Source organism: Triticum aestivum, chromosome 1D, assembly GCF_018294505.1.
Source record: "Triticum aestivum cultivar Chinese Spring chromosome 1D, IWGSC CS RefSeq v2.1, whole genome shotgun sequence".
NCBI lineage: Eukaryota > Viridiplantae > Streptophyta > Magnoliopsida > Poales > Poaceae > Triticum > Triticum aestivum.
The window spans coordinates 489,915,781-489,937,662 of NC_057796.1; the positions used below are offsets into that span (position 1 = coordinate 489,915,781).

The window sequence follows — 21,882 nt, forward strand, 5'->3', positions numbered from 1 at the left end:
ATTAAAAGCTGCAAATTTGGGACACCGAATTACGCGCGCTTCACAATTTGCACTGCGTGTTTTTTGTACACACTTTTTTGACATCTGCTAAACCAATGTTCGGTCCGGCGCACTAAAAATGCTACAGTGACGCACATAAACTATTTTAGCATGCGAAATTTTTGTGGGCCTGTTGAAGATGCTCTAACACCAACCGGCTGCAGCGCGGAATTAATTAAAAAAAAACCGGATGCAGCGCCGGGCGTCTTAGGAGACCAGGGTTCCATCCCTTGCGCGCTCCCCTTTTCCTTCTCTTAGTTCATTTAACTGTGCGAGAATGGGCCAACCCACCCAATTACTGTAGACGCTTCAGTGAGACTGAAGGAAAACTCGCTATAAGTGAGATATAGCCTTTTAATTTTTTGCACGCGATGACATGGGCCGTCTGAGTCCGGTTCCGCGTTGTGCTAAACTTGGGCCCGTAACGCGTTAGAGTTCTCGAAACAAAAAGGGTGATCTCCCATCGATACAAGCCGAGGAAGGGGTACGTATCGTCATCGATCGATCATGACTGCGGCGCTTCGACTACAGGCGGCGGCGAGGATGCTCCAGCGATCTCCGGCGGAGCAACGGCTCCGGCTGCCGCCACGGCGCCGGTTCGCCGTCGTTCCCCTCCGCTGCTGCCGAGGTACGTACCTACATGCTCCATCATCTCACGACGTACTTTTCCTCATTAAAGCCTCATACATGTACTCACTCGTGTTGCGTTGCGTCCGTTGGTCACCAGAGGCTCTCGTTGGTGCAACTGCACGAGAGGCAGCAGGAGCTGTACCCCGTGCTCCTCGAGCTAGACAAGAGAATACTAGGCAAACACCACAAGGCCACCGGCTTGATCTTCCACACCAGATACTCGGATCTGCTCGGGATCGTCCAAGCACGTCGATCCTAGACCAAACGACTCCAACTGGTACGTAAGTATGGTACATACTACCTCTGTCCTGGTTTATTGTTCCCTTTATAATTTGTGCCAAATTTTGATCAAAGATTTAACTAATAAAATGTTAATGCATGTCAACAAAAAAAATATTGTTGGATTTGTATTTGAATGTAATTTTTAATGACATAATTTTTGGTGACATACATAAATATTTTGCTAGTTAAATTTATGGTCAAAATTTGACACAGAATACAATGAAGACCAATAAATCAGGACAGAGGTAGTACATACATACATACATACACACCTATTTTCTTGCGCTCTTGTTAGTTAATCAGTAGTCTTTTCTTTCATATGCATGCTTGCAGGCGGTGGTTTCGAGCCAAAGTGATATTGTCCAATAGGTGCGCATGGTTGGTGAGTTTGGGGTTCCTACATTGCATGTGCTTCCATGATTTCACCCTGTTTGCTGCAAAAGAGACTCCCGCGGAAGAAGAAGGAGATGATGTAGAGGAGGAGGAGGAGGGATAATTTTCATATATCTCGATTGGTGTCAGGTCTTTAGTTGCTCTATAGTTTATATATCATGTTTTTATCATTCAGGTCTTTTCTGGAATGCAAGGGATCTAGGAGATCCTCACATGCAAACCTTTATTGCTAATTTTATTTGACACTGAAACTAAAAGGCAATCTTTTACATATATGTTTTTAAACAAAATTAGTGATTACACTAATTTTGAGTGTATTTTTTGTCCCGCTGGGTGTTAATACTAATGCTTGTAAGGTATTAGATTCGAAAATGAAGTTGGCATTTATTTTGTTAGAGCTCTGGTAAAACATTCAAACAAAACAATAAAGTTTGGGAAAAGTTTTGGTGGAGCTCAGGCTCCATGGCACCCGTCTTACTATTCATGCGCTTAAATCGTAATTTAAAGTTTCAAAAAATTCTTTAAAACATACACATGAACATAGAGATGGCCATCAGGGGCTCCATAAATCTGCCGTGACCCTCCAGGGGCGTGGAGCATGGCGGGGAAGAAGCAGTGCCAGGGAGATGGACGTGCACGGTACATGACGCCGCCGACACTACCCTCGTGGTGGCCGGAGATGGCAGACGGTCTTCGGATGCCTTCAGCGCCACCTTAGGATCCGAAGTTAGGACTAGGAGTGTAAGCTATGTTGTTAGCTCTTTCTAACAACCTCAAACCCCCTTTATATTATTCCCGCGCTTAGGAATTGGACCAAAGCCAAGTAGTTGGTTCAGTGCCCCCGATCATGGCACTTATGAGGGAGTTGTCGGCTCCCCTTTACCCTCTCAGTTTGTTACAACTGGAGATTAATTCCAACACCCACCCTTAATCATGAGGTTAACAAACATCATAAGCCCACTCTCAATAGAAATAACGCAAGGTAAGGTGTTGCAATGATCAGTGAAATGCTACTGAACCTCAGTGCCTACAGTACATCATTCTATTTTGGAAAGGAAAATATATTGCTTTATGGCTGTTAGTTTATTTAATGGTTCTTGTTTCCATGAGAAAAGGGCTCCTAAGCCTATGTCAGCAACACCATCATAAAATAAAGGGTGGTAAGCCTTTAGTAAGCGGAACCGCAAAACTTATAAATACAACATCTTATGTTTGATCCTAGAATCTATCTTTCACAATGCAGACATAATGTCAATGTCTTTGGCAACACCAATTGACTAGTTGTTACTCGCATATAGAACTGTGTGATCATAGTCGCAGTGAGTGGTTTAGAGATATTGTGTACCACTCTTAACTTCGGAAATAATATTATTTCAACATCTTGACATGCCACAAAATTGCATATGATGATGCCATGGTTGTTATTTAGGAGCTTTTCCATGATAAAGCTCATTGTGCGAGGTGCGGATGTATCATGACGTCAAATTCTGAATATCCGCATACCTCACCAAAACAATGTCTGACTAACCCACAATTATGAGGTTATCGGACTCATTATCGACGAGCATGTAATAATCATCGCCTTGCATATACTACAAAGCTTGATAATGGCTTTCTAGTGACCCAGTTCTGCTTTAAACACAATTTTGCCAAGAATCCCAATCATAAATAAGAGGGCGCATTCATACTTAATACGCAAGGTGCTTCTGACAACTGAAAAATGATGAACCAATATTATCTGATCTGTTTAAAATTTCTTCTCCTTGGTCACTAAAATGTCCAACTTCATCACCATTAGCCTTAGCAGCATGTGATACGGAGTACTAGCGCACAACGTATTTCTTTCATACTCTGTTCATGTATGTCATCATAATATGAATTTTACTTTGACTCGATAAATCTCCATGCAATTAATGCACAAGATAACACCAAGATCATTCATGTCATTATTGGAAGATAGAAAACCTCTTGGTTTAGACAATAAGCTTTTCATCTACACGAGGGAGAGAACTTACTCCCCCAGAGTAACATTGTCTCAACGCTTGTATTAGTTCCTAAAATAAATTCTCCAGACAACATGTCTTATATATGCTCTTTTATCCTTTAATGACAAAACCTTCTAGATGAGCCATGTAAATAGAACATGTCAACACAAAACATGCCATCATGATAACACAATTTTTTTGACCATTCCTTAATCCCGACAAAATGAAAGATGTCATAAGACAAATTTCTTCTCTCTTTATTATAAGCCTTCCAGTTACAAGTCTTTTAGCCTCTTTAAGGATTTCTCTGAGAGTTATGTCTAGATTTGTGAATCCATTTATAGCCTACAATATTTAAATCATCTAGAAAACTGCACTAGATCATAGCCTTCATCCTACATGGCAACAAGATACTAAGATCAACACTCACACATTATTTATCACAGGGAAATGATGAGGGTTAACACGTGGTGTTGTGTTAGTGGTTTCATAATCCTCAATGCACCTCATGCACAGGAACACAGATCTCATGGTTAGTCAGTTTCTCCTCAAGTTTTGTGTTACTAGGCTCCAAGTTCCCAGTGATTACTTTATTCTTATAGAACATATATCATGCTCTAGAGTCTAATGTCTTAACAAGTATACATTTCAGTTCTGATCCACATCACCGTAGGGAAGAAGACGGAAAAAACTTTAAATGTGGCACATAATTACAAACAAGAGGATCCTAAATTAACATTGTCTTCAAATTTGTTGCCTTATTTGACACTAATAAACTTTTCTTTCCTTATTTAACACCGAGTGTAAATTTTATGCCTTTTATGAAACTTCCGTCTATTTTAAGCCTTGACGGTGTTAAATGACACCTTAAAAACATATTTAACCTTCATGTGGTATGTGACCAAAATGTTACGTGTATGTGCATCCGGCCGACTCGATCTGTATTGGCCTCGACTGTTGAGTATATGAGCAAATTACTACAAGATTTAATCCGAATAAATAGTAAATAAATCATGACAGCAACAATAGAGATTGAACTAATCATGCAGACTAACATAGTAGATGAACAAATCGAATCTAGGGCACAAAGTAGAAGTAGGAATTCTAGTACGATCCCAAACAAGGAGGACATAATCACATACGATGCAGTAGGAATAGGATAGCCTGGCGTTGATGTTGTCGCCCATGTCATTGATGAAGAGATTGCCAAGGTCGGGGAAGAAGTTGTCGTTGGCGAAGTTGTCGCTGCCAGCAGTCGCGCGAGTGCGCTCGCCAAAAACCTAATCGCCCCTCTCCCGTACAGGATCACGAGAGGCGGGGTTCCGGATGCCTGCTGTCCCTTCTCGTAGTGCACGCCGGAATGAGGGATGGAAATGACTTGCGTGGCGGCGCAATGATCTGGAACGGTGAGAAACCATATGATGTGGTGGCGGTTAGGATAGACGTCCGCCTGCCTATATAGAGCGGGTCAGCTAAGTCTTGTCGTGGGAGTAAATCCCACGTCCAAGTCAGTAACAGCCCGACGATCCTAAAGAATCGAAAACGGCTGACTAATTAACGCGTCCGTTATTAGTAATTAATGACTCATTAATTTTCCCGAGCAGAAAAAAATATAGACAATGTGCATAGCTTTGTCCTCGGCTCATCTCATCCCGAAACCCGGCCCGGTCTGACGCGGCGTGACGAGGCGGGCGAGGAGGCAAAGCGCGCGTGTAGGTCTCCTCTTCTCATGCTCATACAAGTGCTAGAAGGGCCCACCTTATAAAGAGGTGCAACTACCACTCAACTAGCGGGGTGGGACTAAACTTTAGTCCCACTCACGCCACTCACAGCCATGCATGAATGGGCCATGATAATTTCAGATTTTTAGTCAGGCTTTGGGCCAAAGGCCTACTAACAAATTCCAACAATCCCCCACAAAGTCTCATTGGCACATGCCATCATTTAGTTCCAAAACATTGTTTATATATCTGTGTTTACTGAAGACCGTTAAGTTGAACTTCCACTTAGAACTTTTTGCTACACTAGACCACAACTTCAATAGTGGACTATGCCTTGAACTACAAGTTTTCTGGGAACTAGTTTCACACAAATCCTTGGCCGATAATGGGCTGCCGCAAGCCTTCCCCGCGGGTGGAGCGTATACGCCATACTCCAAGGCCTTTTATGAATTTATTAGAGAACACCCAATTCTCACAGACTGTGACATTTAACAGTCAAATTCATGTAGGCGTGTTCATCAGGATATGCTCTGCAGGACAACATCTCTGCTTATATAGACAGGCCACTTGGAACATATTAAGACAAGTATTAACCTACCATGCAGATTAGGAGAGTACTTCATCTTCACGGAGTGGGATAATTAATATAGGGATACTCTCCACCAGCTGACCGACAGCTTGTCTCCCATTTTTATTTCACGGGATCTCCGATCACATAGAGTAGGCTACCATTGTGGGTAACTCATATGGTGGGTCTCAAACCCATCTCCATCGATGCATTATCTATCACACTGCGTGATAAAACCCTTTGTGAAGGGATCTGTCAGGTTCTTAGACGTTTGGATGTAATCCAACATAATAACACCAGACGTCAGGTTCTTAAAAGTTTGGATGTAACCCAACGTAATAACTTCGGAGTTCAATCTTTTTGACAGATTTCAATCTCCTCTTCACATGCCTTGAGGCCACTATAACCCTATTTTATAAGACACAACAAAGATGAAAAATACACAACTCCCAGGCTACGCCTTCAAGAAGGAATCACCACATGGTTGAACTCAGGATTCTCATACCCAAAGCCAAGCTTCAATTAACCACCTTCAACAAGAACACGACGCAGGCACGCGTCGACATAGCCCGATCTGTGATCTTGTATTTCCACCGGAGTGCATAAACTCGTCGTTGAAGCCTACTATACCATCCACCCTTATCCGTCTACCGATGCCTCGATAGCCGGATACCTCTGGAGAAGACAACGGAAGACAAAGACGTCCCATACGGCCTGCCTCCCACTACTACTGCACTACCTTCGATCCAACAACAACAGTCTAAACATGAGACCTCCACCAGAGCCACCGTGCATCACTTGCCGATAGCAGGCATGACTTGACGTCTCCACATAAGACGTTGTGCATAACATCCGTCGGTAGCGCATCCACCGGTGGCTTCACCTGTCGGCGACATGCGTTGCCTGACAACTCCGAAAGAGGCACATGTGTCACCCGCCGAGCCACATCGAACCCATACCGCCACCACCTCGAGATGCAGACTCCGAGTCACCCACACGACCTCAGAGTCCGCCGCCGTTGATGAAGAGGGGCCGCCACCCCGATTCCGGGCGCTACAGGGAGCACCCACCATCCCGCCAGTCGTTGTCGTCGCCCATACAACGACAACCAACGCCGCGATCCCGCATCAAGCTCCAGCTGCCACGCGCGTCCTGCGACGAGCTCGGAAACGGGGTCCCAAGATCCGCCGCACCGGCCGCCACAAGGACCCACCACCTGGCCCGTCATCCCTGGCAGAGGGGACGCCGCGATCACCATGACCGGATCCGGGCCAGACGCCGCCGCCGCCACCGCCACCGGTCACGCCCAGCCCCACCTCCATCCTCTGGCCACGCCCATCCGATCGCCACGCCACGCCCAGCCGAACTCCACCCTCGCCGTCAAGCGCCGCCGCTGGAAGCCGCCACGCCGCCGTGCCCTGAATCAGCATGACGCCATCGTTGAAGCCGTCGTCCCGCGCCACGCGACATCGAGCAAGGAGAAGAGAGATCCCCGCCGCCGCCTACGCCGACCGGATCGGCGCGCGCACCGGCGGCGACGAGGGAGGGAGCTGGAGGAGGAGGCCTAGCCCCGGCGGTTAGGTTTGCGCCCTCGCTAGCTCTAAGGAGCGCCGCGAGGGGGTATGAGGTTAGCGAGCTACTTGTCCCCGGATCAGGTGCACGTCTAAAATGGGAGATATTTTCACTTCCCAGTCTCTGCACCAACTAGGATGCATACAACCATTTTAGTATGAGCACCATGATAAACATGGTTCTCAACTTTTTTAAAATGAGTATCAAGATATTTCTTCATGAGTGGTTCCACCATACACCAAGCTTAATTCTCAATAAATGGGAGAAAATCATTGTGCATCACTTGTCAATTCTAGGAATTGAACTCGGGTCGTTAGGCTGCACAACCGCATGCCAACCACTGAGCCAAGACTCCTTTTGCATAGATCTCAACCTGTAGCCAAGACTCCTTTTGCACAGATCTCAACCTGGAGCGACAAACTCGCTTAGGCAGGTGCTGGTAGCTAGTATGCCTCGCTCCTATCATCCAACGTTGATCATGGCTCACAGGTGGGTTTACATTTTGGTTTGGGTAGCTCTCTCCCTAGCTCATTGCTTGTCGAAACGACTGTTCGAAACCTACTACTACCAGCGGTTCGATTACTGAACCCAAAAGTCCAACAACTGTATGGACCAAACTTATGCTCTAAAACCAGCTTCAGCTGATCTTCGAAGAGGCTGTCACTTGGTAAGCAAGCGGGGCTGAGAGTAAGAGGCGCTGCTAGGTTGAGGTTTGCACTAATCTTGTGTCTACTGTAGATGAGCGTTTTCGTCGAGTAGAGGTTTTGGGGCGTGGAAAGCCAAGGATCTGAGCACTATCTTAATCATTGGACTACGCAAATTATGGTTGGAGCTGAACTCAAGAGTCTTTGAAAAGCAAAAGCAACGGCGGTGGAGAGACTAAGAGCTAAACTTTGGAGGATGGCCAAGAGCAAAGAAGCAGGGAGTAGCGAGGAGTAGGCTTAGAGTTTGGCGGCGTTCGCTCGAGTGTATGTAAAATGTCGGTGTCTTGTGGTGGGGCATGAGCCTGTTCTCTTGCCCCACTGTGCCCTTGTAAATGTCGTCTCTCTTCCCCTTAATGATAATGACGAGAAACGTTGCGTCCCTTGTTCCTGAAAAGAGTACTGCATATCCAATTCTCAACTATTATCTAAGACCGAGTGCTTGCACTGTCGTCGCATTCCCTACCGGGTTATAGACCAGCACGTATGCCACCTCGGCACCTCCAGTGTCCAATATGACAGTTTCGCCGCAGATCTCAACCTGGATCGCCGACTCGCTTAGGCAGGTGTTGGTAGCTAGTATGCCTCCCTCCTATCATCTTGTATGTATCTACCTCTACCTGTGATGGCTTCCACCGGAGCGATGAGCGTTTCTCTTAAACCCTGATGCTCACCAATGCTCGCTGCATCCTAGGCATTTTGTATATTCTTTTCGTTGCCAGCGAACATTGATGCTCACTGCATCCTAGCTAGACACCATATATCTGCCAATTCCTCTTAATTTAATGGAAAAAAAAATGGATAACACCTACTCCCTCCGTTCCGAATTACTTGTGGCAGGTATGGATGTATCTAGATATATTTTAGTTCTAGATACATCTATTTCTGTGACGAGTAATTTAGAACGAAGGGAGTATTATATATACTCCAGCGGTTTGATTACTGAACCAAAAGACAAAAAGCTGTAACCATGCGTAAACTACTCCACGCACTTAGCAGCATGTGCAAGGCACTTCACATGACTCCACGCACTTTCCGGCACCAAACACGTTATGTCTGCCAAAGTTTGCACTGAGGCGGCACATTAGCCGAAACTACACACGTACGCCTTGGTAACTACTCCCTCCTCCCATAATGTTTTTTGACATTAGTGTAGTGTCAAAAAATGTCTTACATTATGGAACGAAGGGAGTAAATTAATACCCATACTAATACTAACTCAAGTGCATATAGAGCTGCCTTAGCACACCAAGCATACAGCTGTTAAGTATCGATCCAAACAAAAAAAATATATACAAGTCATAGAGATGCGTACAACTCTTCAGTAAAAAATGAACACACACACAAGGACTGAGCATAGAGTTGCTGTCTTGATGCAATTACCAAGGTCCGATCCAGCAGACCAGCACCCAAACTTCAGCAAGCAAGATCCCATCACGAACCTCGCCGTCGTCTGCCCTACCATTCTTCCTCCCAGCACCTTCAACCCAACACGTACGTGTTGAGAGGCGGCGGCCATGGCTGCGCTTGGCGGCATGCTTGCCGCTGCCATCCTCAAGGTGGTGGGCGACCAGGTTGGTTCTCTGATCGGGGGTCAGATCGCGCTGCAGATGAACTTGAACAACGACCTGAAGAAGATGAAGATGGCGCTGGAGAGTGTCGATGCCGTGCTCGAGGACGCCGAGAGGCGGTCCATCACGGATAAATCGACGCGTCTTTGGCTGAAGCGGCTCAAGGACTTCATGTATGTCATCTCGGACATGATTGATGAGTTCGAAGCAGACACACAAGCCATCACCCAGCCATCTGCGCGCAAGGTATGCATTTGTGCAGTAAATTGACGCAGTTATTTAATTTCTGAGTATGCTACTCTTCTCTTTTTGAGAAACAAGTGCTTTACGTCTGCTGCATCCAGATGCACACCGGGGTGCTGAGCGATAGCTTGCTTGGCTACAAAATGAGCTGCCATATAGGTATTCGAAAACAATTTGGAAAGAATGAGTTAAACTTACTGAGCTATTGAATCTGCTAGTAGATTGTTTGGCTTGATCTTGGATCTATGATTGTCCACATCTTCACCAACACTTTTTTTCACAAATGATGGATTTTATCGACTGAAAATGAAATATCAAGCGGACACAAACACAATGAGCACACACTCTGCCTGTTCATAGTTAGGATGCACACAACTAATAAACACACCGACATCTTTACAATACTTGGTATCTGTTATCCACTCTCCACATAATAATAATTTGGGCACCAGATCCTTGGATGAACTAGACATGGTTTTGACAGGCCTCAGCCTTCGGGCTGAGCATATGAAATATCTCCATATACCATTTTGTTTTAGCTCCAGTTCTCAGAACATCATTAAAGGTGGCATTGGTCTTAACCTTGGCAGTTACTGTCGGAGGTTCTTAGAAATAACAGGATGTCCCTCTTAATGTTTTAACCAATTTTTTTGTTGGCTGAATGCATTTGTAATATCTTACTATACTAAACTTCTGGGTGCTGGCCATTTTGTATTTTACTAACAAAGCAACTGTCTTGCAGTTCTCCTTCAAAAAATATTTGGCGTTCATGATCCCTTGTCTCACAATTGGCCCCAACATTACAATGGCCAATAGGATGAAGAACATGAGGGACGACCTGAAGGTCATAACAGATCAACACAAGGAATTCAAGTTAACAGACTGCACTAATGCCAATGAGCCAAAGGTGACTGATATACGGGAAACATCATCAACCCTGGAGACACAAATCGTTGGGAGGACTGAGGAGAGAGATATAATATTGGATTCTTTATCTGAGAGCATGACAGAAGATATCACAATCCTTCCTATATATGGCATTGGAGGCCTTGGCAAGACAACCTTGGCAAAAATGGTTTACAATAGTTCCCAGTTCAATGAATACTCTCAAGTGTGGGTTTACGTGTCTCAGACATTTGATGTGATCAAAATTGGAAACTCTATAATATCACAACTATCAGAGAAAGATAAAGAGAGTGCGTACACTGGAAAGCAGATGATCCATAATTCCCTTGAAAAGCTCCTCGCCAACAAGAAGATTCTGATTGTTTTAGATGACCTGTGGGAAGACAACATGTCTAATTTGGAAGAACTGAAAGATATGTTAAAAATTGGGAAGAGCAGTAACGTGGTTGTTATAGCAACCACACGAAGTGAAGGCATTGCAAAGGAAATCTCCACCATCCAACCATACAAATTAGCACCATTGACTGATGACATGTGCTGGTCTATAATAAAGCAAAAGAGTGCATTTGAATCTAGAGGTGATAAGGAACAATTGGAGGAAATAGGGAAAGTCATTGCAATGAAGTGTGCGGGTGTGGCTTTAGCAGCTAAATCACTTGGACACACGCTGAAATCTATGAAGCCTGGTCATTGGGAATCAGTGAGAGATAGTAATATCTGGACTGCATCTTCTTTGGAAGATACATCTTCTACACAAGTGCTTGCATCTCTGAAGTTAAGCTATAGTGTTATGCCTTCGTATCTGAAGCTATGCTTTGCCTATTGTGCAATATTTCCAAAAGGTCACAAGATACTTATAGATGATCTTATTCATCAATGGGTTTCTCTACTCGGGAGCTTGGCGAGAGATACATTAGTCAGCTTTTGGGCCTTTCTTTTCTTGACCATTTCAAGTCATCATCGGTGAGTTATGCATACCTTTTATGATTTATTTTCATTGTTCTTTTGGAACTGGTGTAAGATGATCAAGTATAGTTGTAAAGTACACAAGCTGAAAGATATTGAAATTATAATATAATTCTAAAATTGCTGAGAATGATTTGGAGTACATCACATAATCATTGCTTACAGTGCAGCTTTTCCAAAAATAACTTCTTGACAATATCTCAATGATTGATACACACAAATGCAACCCAACACATCCCTACAATATTCAATTATTGGTTTTACTGTAGCATCCTAGTTAAACAAAAAGTACACATTAGTAAGTACTCCCTCGGATCTAGTATAAAGTTGAACTAAAGCAGAGCGACAAGTAATATGGATCCGAGGGAGTACTAAGGCCATCGGGAAAATTGTAATGTCCTGTTGTAAGAAATGCCCACCCCGAGGTCTTTAGTTCGCATCCAAATGTGGCATATGCATTTGCATAAACACAGTCTCTTACTTACATATGCTATTGGGCTTACTGTTACTAGCATGATTACTTGGTGCGAGAAGTTAATCTCCCTGTTCTTTTTTCGATATTCTTTTAGAATCAGTCATTTTACAACATTAATCGTGAAATATACACCAATATATTTCGGTTCACTGTAGCGGTTATAGATATTCAGGACTAAAACACCCATCCGATGCGGTCTTGGAAACCATCATGGAGAATCACCCCTGGTATACATGCAAACCAGACAGTACCATCACAAAATACAGAACTGTTTCAGACATACTCCCTCCACAACTTAATATAAGATTTTTTGACATTGTTATAGTGCCAAAAACGTCTTATATTAAGTACGGAGGGAGTAGTGTACATTATACTAGCGGTTTTGCCAGCCACCAGTACTCGCGGGACAGAGATAGCTCGAGCTAACACACGTGGACAGAGGAACCCGCCAATGAACACATGCATCAGACGTTCAATCGCTAGCCATCTTCCATCAGCCAAAAGTAATAATAATAATATTCCTGCTAGCGAGCTCACATTACAAAAGCATTGATGTAATTCCTTTCACACAAAATGGTCAAATAGACAAATATATACACGTTTCTGTACAACTAAGAATAAGTTCGTACATATAATTATAAGCATATCTTCTGAAATCAGTGAGATCCCATCTTTAATGGACCATGGCAGCTATCACCACCGGTTTCGTCAAAATTGCTGGTGATGTATCTTATGTGATAGGTTGTTCCGTACTAGTGAGAGACTGAAAAATTGTGGTTGCTGCCGGGGGATCTGATGATGCAGGCTGCCTGTTGCAGCTACCACCTGCCTACATAGGGCGGTGGGAGACGATGAACAGCAATCTCCTCGTCTTTCTCGTTGATAGGTCATCATCCCTAGAGGCGAGGATGAAGCAAGGCACTGCGGGGTTTTCATTTTCCTACATATTCTTGTATTTTTGTGCTTCTCTATTGCAATAGTGTTCGCAGTGTTTTTTTCTTATTCTGAATTTTATCAAATAATCATTTTCCTTTCCTATTTTGTTATTTTTTGTTAAGTAAAATCATGTTTAAGTGGGCAGACGCTGACGCAAAAGAACAGCCGCGTCATCAAATATGATCTTGCAATGTTTGAGACAAGAAATTCGTATGGGCTTGAGACTCAAAAGTTCATAATTGTCTAGTTTGGATCTTAAAGACCAAATCTAAACTTGGGAAATAGCAGATGACCAAAAATAAAATTTAGTATTTAACCGAAAAAGGCTTTCTCCCTGCTTTATATATAAAGCAACGATCCAGTTACAACCAACCTCATACAACTCCACACCAACACACAGGGCAAGATACAAGAATGTTGGAACAGCTACACCACCCAACACAACTCCAAGCCATCTACAGGAAGGAAGAGAGAGTGCCGCTTGAAGTCGCCGGGTGCCTCAACCGTGAACGAATCACAACGAAGAGTTGGAGCTGTGCACGACGAACCGATCGCTCCAAGGCGGAGCCTTCAACAAGGTCATGGCACCTAAGTACCGCCACCGCCTGATCCAGGGATCGAGGTTTTCCCCGGAGCAACACGGAGGAGGAAGAGGAACCACGGCGGCGCCTTCAAGAAGGATACGATGCCCGTAGGCGCCGCCGCCGCCGACCTGGCAAAGCCAGAAAGAGTTTTCACCCGACAAGCCCTCTTCGCCTCCGAGACGGAGTGCCGCAAGCACGCTGCAGAACCACCTCCACCGACCATCATACCCAAGCTACCACGCCGCCCGCACGACCATGGTAACCGGCCAACATCCGAGCCGCGAGCTCCGCCCACGAGCATCACGCCTCCCACCACCGAGGCCGCCGCCCCGGCATCCGAGACCACCCCTCGACCGCCGCCGCCGCACACCGACATCGTCAACCGGTGAAGGGGCAGCAAAGACACCCTCTTTCCGCCCCAAACAAGCTCCTTTGCGCCGGCAGCCAGATCTGGGCAGGGAAAACGCCGATGGCCAGCCGTGCTGCAGCCACCCGAGACACCCGATCTGGCACCTCCAAATCGCGGCGACGGCTAGTCCGGGAGGCACCCCTGCCTCCCCCTCACGGCGCCCTTGCCATTCACCGGCCAGCCGAGCCACACTAGAGCACAAGAGGAGCCGCCACCAGCAGCCGATTCATGCGCCACGACGGCCGTAGAGGAGGGGGGCGAGCATACCGCTGCCGCGCCGCCACCTCCGCCAACCCGCGCCGGAGAAGAGGCAGCCACCCGCGACCTGTGCCGACCGCAGCCCTTGCCGCCGCCGCCCCAGGCACACACCACCAGCGCGCCGCCCGTCGCACCGTCGCTGCAGACGAACCGCCGTGGCGCCCGGCGTCAGCACCACGCCCCGGCCCGGGGTGTTGACCCGCGGCAACCCCACCGCGCGGGAGGACGAGGATGCCCCACCGCCGCCGGCGCCGACCGGCCTTTGTCCGGCCGGGCCCCCTGGCGGCGGCGAGGGAGGAGGAGGGAGGAGGGGAGGGGAGACCGGCGGCGTGATCTAGGGTTCCCTCCCCGTCGCCACGCGGGGGCGACGCGGGAGGGAGGAGGGGTCGGGCGGGACTTATCACATTTGCTCCGACCAATTTAGTATTTAATAAAGGAGTTGACGCATAAAAATGTTTTAGATTTGAAGAAGGAAGTCATAAATTGTTTAAATCTAAATAAATCCAAAAGTCTGACACTGCTGAATGATTATGTTGCAGACTTTTGAGCTATATGATGAAGATGTTATATTGTTGACCATGCATGACCTGGTGCATGATTTAGCAAGATCTGTCATGGAGGATGAAATTATTTTTGTTGGCAATATTAATAATGCTGAAGGAAGCCGCTACCACTATGCATTGCTAGATGATTGTAGCAAGTCATTGGGATCAGACTTGTCCAAGATAAGAGCGTTGCGTTTTATGGATTGTGACAAATATGAACTTCATGATGCTGCATTTTCATCTGCCAAGTCTTTGCGTGTCTTGGACTTAAGTGAGTGCGCCATATATACGTTGGCAGATTGTATTGGTGAACTGAAGCAATTGAGATATCTTAATGCTCCAAGAGTCCAAGATGCAAAGATTCCAGACAGTATCACCAAGCTCTCAAAATTGATTTACCTGAACCTTCATGGATCTCCTACAATCTTAGCACTACCAGAGTTAATTGGAGAAATTGAGGGTCTAATGTATCTTGATTTGTCAAATTGTTCCGGAATTACAAAACTGCCAGAATCATTCAGGAGGCTAAAAAAATTGGCGCATTTGGATTTATCAAATTGCTCGTCTATTGAAGGAATATCGGTGCTTTTGGAGAGTCTCACACAACTAGAGTATTTGAACTTATCATACTGCACAAATATTGGAGACACACCAGAAGTTCTGTGCGGCCTATCCAAACTGCAGTATTTAAACTTATCAAACAGCGCATATCTTCAATGTGGTGAAGAAGCAGAATTTTTGGGTGCCCTCACAAAAATCGAGTATTTGAACTTATCTTCAAGGGAATGTGGACTCAAAAAGCTCCCTGAATCTTTGGGCGGATTCAGTCAACTCAAGTACTTAAACTTATCTGGTTGGCCATATATGAAAAAATTGCCAAGATTATTTGGGAGTCTGAAGAATCTGCTCCATCTTGACTTATCACGTTGTTTGATGATTGATGGTGTAAATGAAGCTTTGGTCGGTCTTACCAGTCTTCAACATTTGAATTTACAACATACACAGCTAAGTTTGCTGCCAGATGATCTGACCAACCTCCGGTATTTAAATCTATCTAGACTAGGAACAATTCCGGTAGATTACTTGTATGATCATGAATTCAGTTTTCACTCTGAAGAAACCTGGGACATTCTCATCAACCAGATATGCAGAATTAATCTTTCAGAGCTAGAGCATTTGGACTTGTCTGGAAATTGTAATATGCAAAAAATACCTGAAAGTATCTGTAGCCTGACAAAACTGCACACATTGGACCTCTCGGAATGCATAAATTTGCAGAAAATACCTGAAAGTATATGTACAGTTGGTAGCGTGAAGTTTCTTTATTTTGAGAATTGTTGTTAGTCTTTCTGAAATACCTCAACTCGGTAGCAGTGCAACATCGTTACCACACTTTGTGGTTCGTGCTGGTAGTGATGGATCTAGCAGCAATCTTGTCCTGCTAAAGTCCACAGCTCCTTCTGAGCTGGAGATAACTAAACTGGAAAATGTGAAGTCCGCAGGAGAGGCACATAGTATAAAATTAATGGAAAAGCAAAGCATTTGGAAGTTGAAACTGAAGTGGACTCAAGGTGTTGACAGATTTGTGGATGACAAAATGTTGCTGGAAAACTAGTGCCACCAAGCACATTGAGTACATTGGAGATAAGTGGTTATAACAGTGTCATCTTTCCAGGCTGGGTAGTGGGCCAACTACCAAACCTGGACTCACTGGTTCTCAGAGATATGCCAAATCTGGAAGAGTGGGACGCTTCATACTCCACCGGTGAGGAAAAAGTGTTAACAAGAGTAGAAATAGATGGTTGCCCAATGCTAAGGATGAAAGGGCCTCTGCCTAAATCCAAAGATTGGGGGATAATATGCAGTGATAATGTGTTATCATCATGGGATGAGTGCATTGTGTCACACACCAGTGCTTACTCCTCTTCTCCAGTAACTACTTCGATATCAGTTAGAGACTGCAAGGGGCCTCACCAATGGAGGTGGCTTCAACACTTCCCTGGAGTCACTTATTTGTCTATTGACGATTGTGGCGATCTAACCGGCTCACCAGAGATCACCCAGCATCTATCCTCTTTGGAGACACTACGCCTAAAAGACGAAGACATGGAAGAACTGCCGAAATGGTTGGGCGAGCTCCCATCTCTGAAGAATCTAAAAATAAGAGGTAGCAATGGTATAAAGGAGTTGAATGAGAACATGAGGAAACTCACAAAGCTTGAATCACTAACACTGAGTTTCTGCAATAGCATATCCGTACTGCCACATTGGCTAGGCGAATTGACCTCTCTCAAGAGAATTTACCTATATAGCAATGGAGGCTTGAGGTCTTTGCCGGCAAGCATCCAACAACTCACCAACCTCCGGAAAATACTACTTAGTAGCTGCCATGCATTAGAGCACGTGGTTGCTGAATCAGAGGAGGGAAAGATGAAGCTCACTCACAACCAAGAAAGGGAATCTGTGCTGCCCACCTCTCTAAAGAGTCTTTATCTGAGTGGATGTGATGGTATCAAGTCTTTTCCAGAGGGAATACATCAACTTACTAACCTACAGTACCTAACAATAAAGGGGTGCCCTGGACTAGAGCAATGGTGTGAATTAGAGGAGACGAAGACCTTTCTGGCTCGCATAGAAAATAAGGTATATGTCCTGCCAAGCCCTTTGTCATACTAATCTTATTCTGATATGCTTCATCTTTCGTTTTTTCTTGATGTATTCAGTCTTGCATTTATTATTGGGTTCTTTCATGCATAAATGCAGAGATATTCATCTACTTGGATTTGCAATTTTCCTTTTGTTTTTTAGAAAAGGAATTTCCCTTTTGTTTAAAAGCGCCTTGTTTTGCAAAATATAATAATAGTGCAAAGACAAGTAGTCTAATTTCTAGAGTATGTCTACTGACAGTGTACCGCTACCAATGTAAAGATGGACATAATAAGTGTCTTGGGAGTTTGTTTGCAGTACAGGCCAGTGCGTTACACTTTTCTTCTTGATCTGAACAAAACATCTTACTTGTGTATATTGAACCTGCACTTATCATTCATATCAACTGTAGAATCGAATCTAATCAAATAATTTTCGCCATTCGTTTTACAGACGATTGAGTTCTAGACAGTGCATGCATATACTGCACAACCAGGTTGCAACATGAATCAACCTGCAAGATTTTGTTGTGGGTGATTCTAATTGTTGGAGTTGAAGAAGGACCTGAAATTACAAGCCATGGTGACGTGAAACTCGTTTGCAAGACCGGCAGCATGTGAGTTTGAAGCTGCAGGCCCAGGCCATCGACTGTACTAGTGTTTTGTTCTACGGGGTCTCCAAACTCAATGTAGTCCTCTCCTCTCCCCCACCATTTCTACTTTGTGCTTAGTTTGCAGGTATATGTTCCCTGCTCCTTTCACCGCCTCTCTGTTTTTGTATGTTTGACCAAACGGAAGATTGCAGTACTTGTAACGCCTGTGATTTCCATTTATTCGGTCCCGGTGAGTATGGTGGGTACTCGCTTGTGTTGAGCATGCCTAACACTTGTAATCTGCCGCTAGTTTGTCTGTCAGCAAACTACTCCACTCCTTACAGTCTTACTCGGTGTTAGCAGCCAACCAGAGTTCGCTACATGGTTGCAGGCCTGGATCAACCTAAAAGGTTTTGTTGCGGGCGGTGTTAAATTCACAAAGTTGAAGGAGGACCAGTGTTTTGCAAGATGTGCAGCATGCATGGATCTGCAGCATCACCTGTACTAGTGTTGCTTAGTTTGCATAGTTTTGTTTCCTGCTTCGATCACTGTACAAGTTTTGTAGCATCTTTGACCAGAGAGACAGATGATTGTAGAACTTGTATGTTAGTGGCTTGTATTCATTCGGTCCTGGTGTGGGTGATAGGTACTCTACTGTACTTGCTTGTAGAGCATGCCGAAACACTTGAAGTCTGTTGCTAGTTTGTCTGTCAGCAAACTACTCTACTGGTACTGTTGCTACTCTAGTCTGTTAACAAGCAGCTAACCATGCTGAAGAAAGCCTGAAACATATGACAGTGGCAATACATCGTCTTACCTGAGTGGTCGTCCGGTGCCCACGCGTCGCCGGTGAGGCGGTGACCTGTCTGTCTCCCTCGTCATCTCCGGTCACCGCGCGTCGACCTACGCACGCTACCAGTCAAAACATATAGAACAAGACACAAAAAATCAAAAGCTCCGATAAGAATAAAGAAGCAAAGACCAGCACCGGCAAGTCTTTAGAGGCGACCACCTGCTCCAGGTCCGAGGGATCTAGAGCGTCTCGTGTAGAACTAGCCAGGGTGTGGCCACATCAGCAACGGTGGATCTCGGGCCTTTTCACCATATCCGCCAGTGAGTCCTTGGCAAGCCCAGAGCACAGGACTTCCCACAAAGACAAGATGGACGCAGTTTTGCGCCACAAAGCCTGCATACCATACCAAACAACATAATTGAAACGCATGCCATTTCTAATTTTCCAGAGAGCCCAAAGAGCCCCAAGACCACCAGTTTGAGATAGACACCTTACTAGAAAGGGGAAACACCGATTGATTCCAAATTTTACCATCATCTAGGTGGTACCTCTTGACCCAAGAGGCAAGCAAACATAAATTCAAATTAGCTACGTTGGTTATACCCAAACCCCATGCTCTTTTTTAATAGTTATAAAGAACCCCAAGCAGCCAAGTGGTATTTGTGATGACCCTAGCTCATATTCATCACAAAAACAATGAGCTAGCTGGGAGTTGATCAAAGTAACAACCCATTTATGGAATTAATAATTCTCATAAGGTAAGAAGGTAGTTTAATAATTCAATGCCAATCATGCTTGTATGTTTTGGTTGTTGCGAGGAATCATGCTCGTATGAAGTTTTTGTACACTTCGATGCTCTTTTATTTCTCTCAGCTTTGCTCGTCGGTTTTTATGTTATCCGGACCTATGTTTTTTCCTTTCAATGGAAACTGGCGGGAAACTAAAAAAAGTTGCAGTACGCAAAGGAGGAACACATATGAATAAAGGAGCTCCGTAAAATAGGTGGTTTGATCATGCTGGCAATTTTTTAAACCTATTTGTGGACCATGAATACACAATCATTTTCTCAGTTATTACTTATTAGAAAGCCAATTAAATTCCATCTCAGTGGCAAGGCCAGTATAACATTATCATCATATATTATATTTGAGAAAGGCCCAACTAGAGCATGCAATATACAAAGATAGGTAAAAGGTAGGGGTCGTATACTAGTTGGTATTTATGTCGATTACTTATTGATCACTGGAGCAGATGAAGAGGTGATTGCAAATTTCAAGCTACAAATGAATTAGCTTTTCAAGTGGATGACCTAGGGCTATTGAGTTACTACCTAAAGATCGAGGTACAACAAAAGCTGGAGGGGGTCACGCTATGCCAGAAGGCATACACAAAGAAGGTACTTGAGAGTTGTGGCATGAAAGATTGCAATCCAACACATGTTCCAATGGAACATCGTCCTAAACCGAGCAAGAAGAGTAAAGCACGTGCGGTTGATGCAGTAGAGTATAGAAGTGTGGTTAGAAGTTTGAGGTGTCTCTTGAGCACAAGACTAGAGTTTGCCTATTTTGTTGGGATTGTGAGTTGTTTTAGGGAAGCACCCACTACGGAACATTGAACGGTTGTGGACAATATACTCAGATATGCCAAAGGGACGGAAAATTTCGGTTGTGTCTATGCGACAAAGAAGAAGAAAGAGACAACAAAACTACTCGGCTATAGTTATACTAAAAGGCAAGAGTTGTTGACGACTGTAAGAGTACCTTGGGCTTAGAATATTTCCTCGGTAGAAGCATCGTAAGTTGGCTATCACAAAAGCAGAAAGTGGTGACATTGACTTCAAATGAAGCGGAGTATATTGCAGCTCCTGCCACTATGTGTCAACTTGTGTGGCTAGGGAGGCTATGCAATGATCTCTTGGGTCGAGATCCCGAACGAGTGGTGCACAAAATTGACAACAATCAACAAGTCTACAATTTTTCTATGTGAGAATCCAGTGCACATGATAACAGCAAGTACATTGATGCGATGCATCACTACATAAGTGAGTGCGTGTAAGAAGGTATGATGAATCAACTATGTTTTGCACAGATGGTCAGCTAGCAGACATCATCGCCAAGGCTTTGGATCGAGTGAAATTCTTGCAGATGCAAAGAAGGGTCAACATCCGAGCTGATGTATCACTACATAAGAGAGTGCGTGGAAGAAGGTAAGATGAAAGTCAACTATAATTGGACAGATGATCAGCTACCAGACATCCTCAACAAGGCTTTGGATCGATAAAAGTTCTTGAAGATGCAAAGAAGGATTGGCATCCGAGCTGTAAAGTGAGCACATCGTGCTTAGGGGGGTGATATGGGTATACGTGGAGTGTCACACTTGGCATAGCCTTTGCCGAGGTGAATTTAACCTTCACCGAGTGGTTTGCACACTCGGCTTAAAAGCTTTTTCCTGTAGTGTTTCAACCTTTTTTAATTAAAATCGGAACTTTAATCATTAGAAATAACCATTACATCGTTTGTGAGGATCGTTACAATTTCATTTAAGGGTTCCTCAAACCCACCAGAAGTCAAAGAAAATCTAGCTAATCTGGCGAGCTCATGAGCAACTTTATTTGCTTCCTTATTACAATGTTTGACCCTAGTGATAATGAAATCTCAAGCATAATGAAAACAATCATCGAAGATTGCCTAGTGTTCTAACGTTGATCAAGGGTGACTGGTTGGTGCACGTTTAGGTTGGAGTAGGTCTTCCTAAGGTGTTGATTATTGAAACGATTGGTCAAGACCTACTACCATCTGTTTGGCTAATTGTTGAACATTGGTTAAAAAAAGCCTAATTGTTGAACACAAATGCCTAAAGCTCCATTAACCAAAAAAAAACACCCCTCTTGTAGGTGTCTTCTAGATGGACGCCATGTGAATAAATTACCCTATAAGCCTTGGACCAAACCAGGAAACGTTAACACGGAGGCGGCTCATTAGCCAAACCTACTCCCACCTTGGTTAATTGATTAATCGACGTGGTGTTAGGCGGCGCATCAGCCGAAACTACCTCCACTGTGGTTAGT

The 21,882-nt window shown here is 44.5% G+C and overlaps 1 protein-coding gene and 1 pseudogene across 1 annotated transcript; both read left to right on the plus strand.

Moving 5' to 3' along the window:
- The first annotated feature begins 527 nt into the window (after positions 1-527).
- Positions 528-1,617, plus strand: LOC123178757 (uncharacterized). Its single transcript, XM_044591497.1, has 3 exons — positions 528-667; positions 767-946; positions 1,285-1,617. Exons 1-3 carry the CDS (start codon positions 547-549, stop codon positions 1,305-1,307), a joined length of 324 nt encoding a protein of 107 aa, XP_044447432.1. The 5' UTR covers positions 528-546; the 3' UTR covers positions 1,308-1,617.
- Positions 1,618-9,270: 7,653 nt separating this feature from the next.
- On the plus strand, positions 9,271-18,312 carry LOC123183358 (putative disease resistance protein RGA1; annotated as a pseudogene).
- The last annotated feature ends 3,570 nt before the right edge of the window (positions 18,313-21,882 follow it).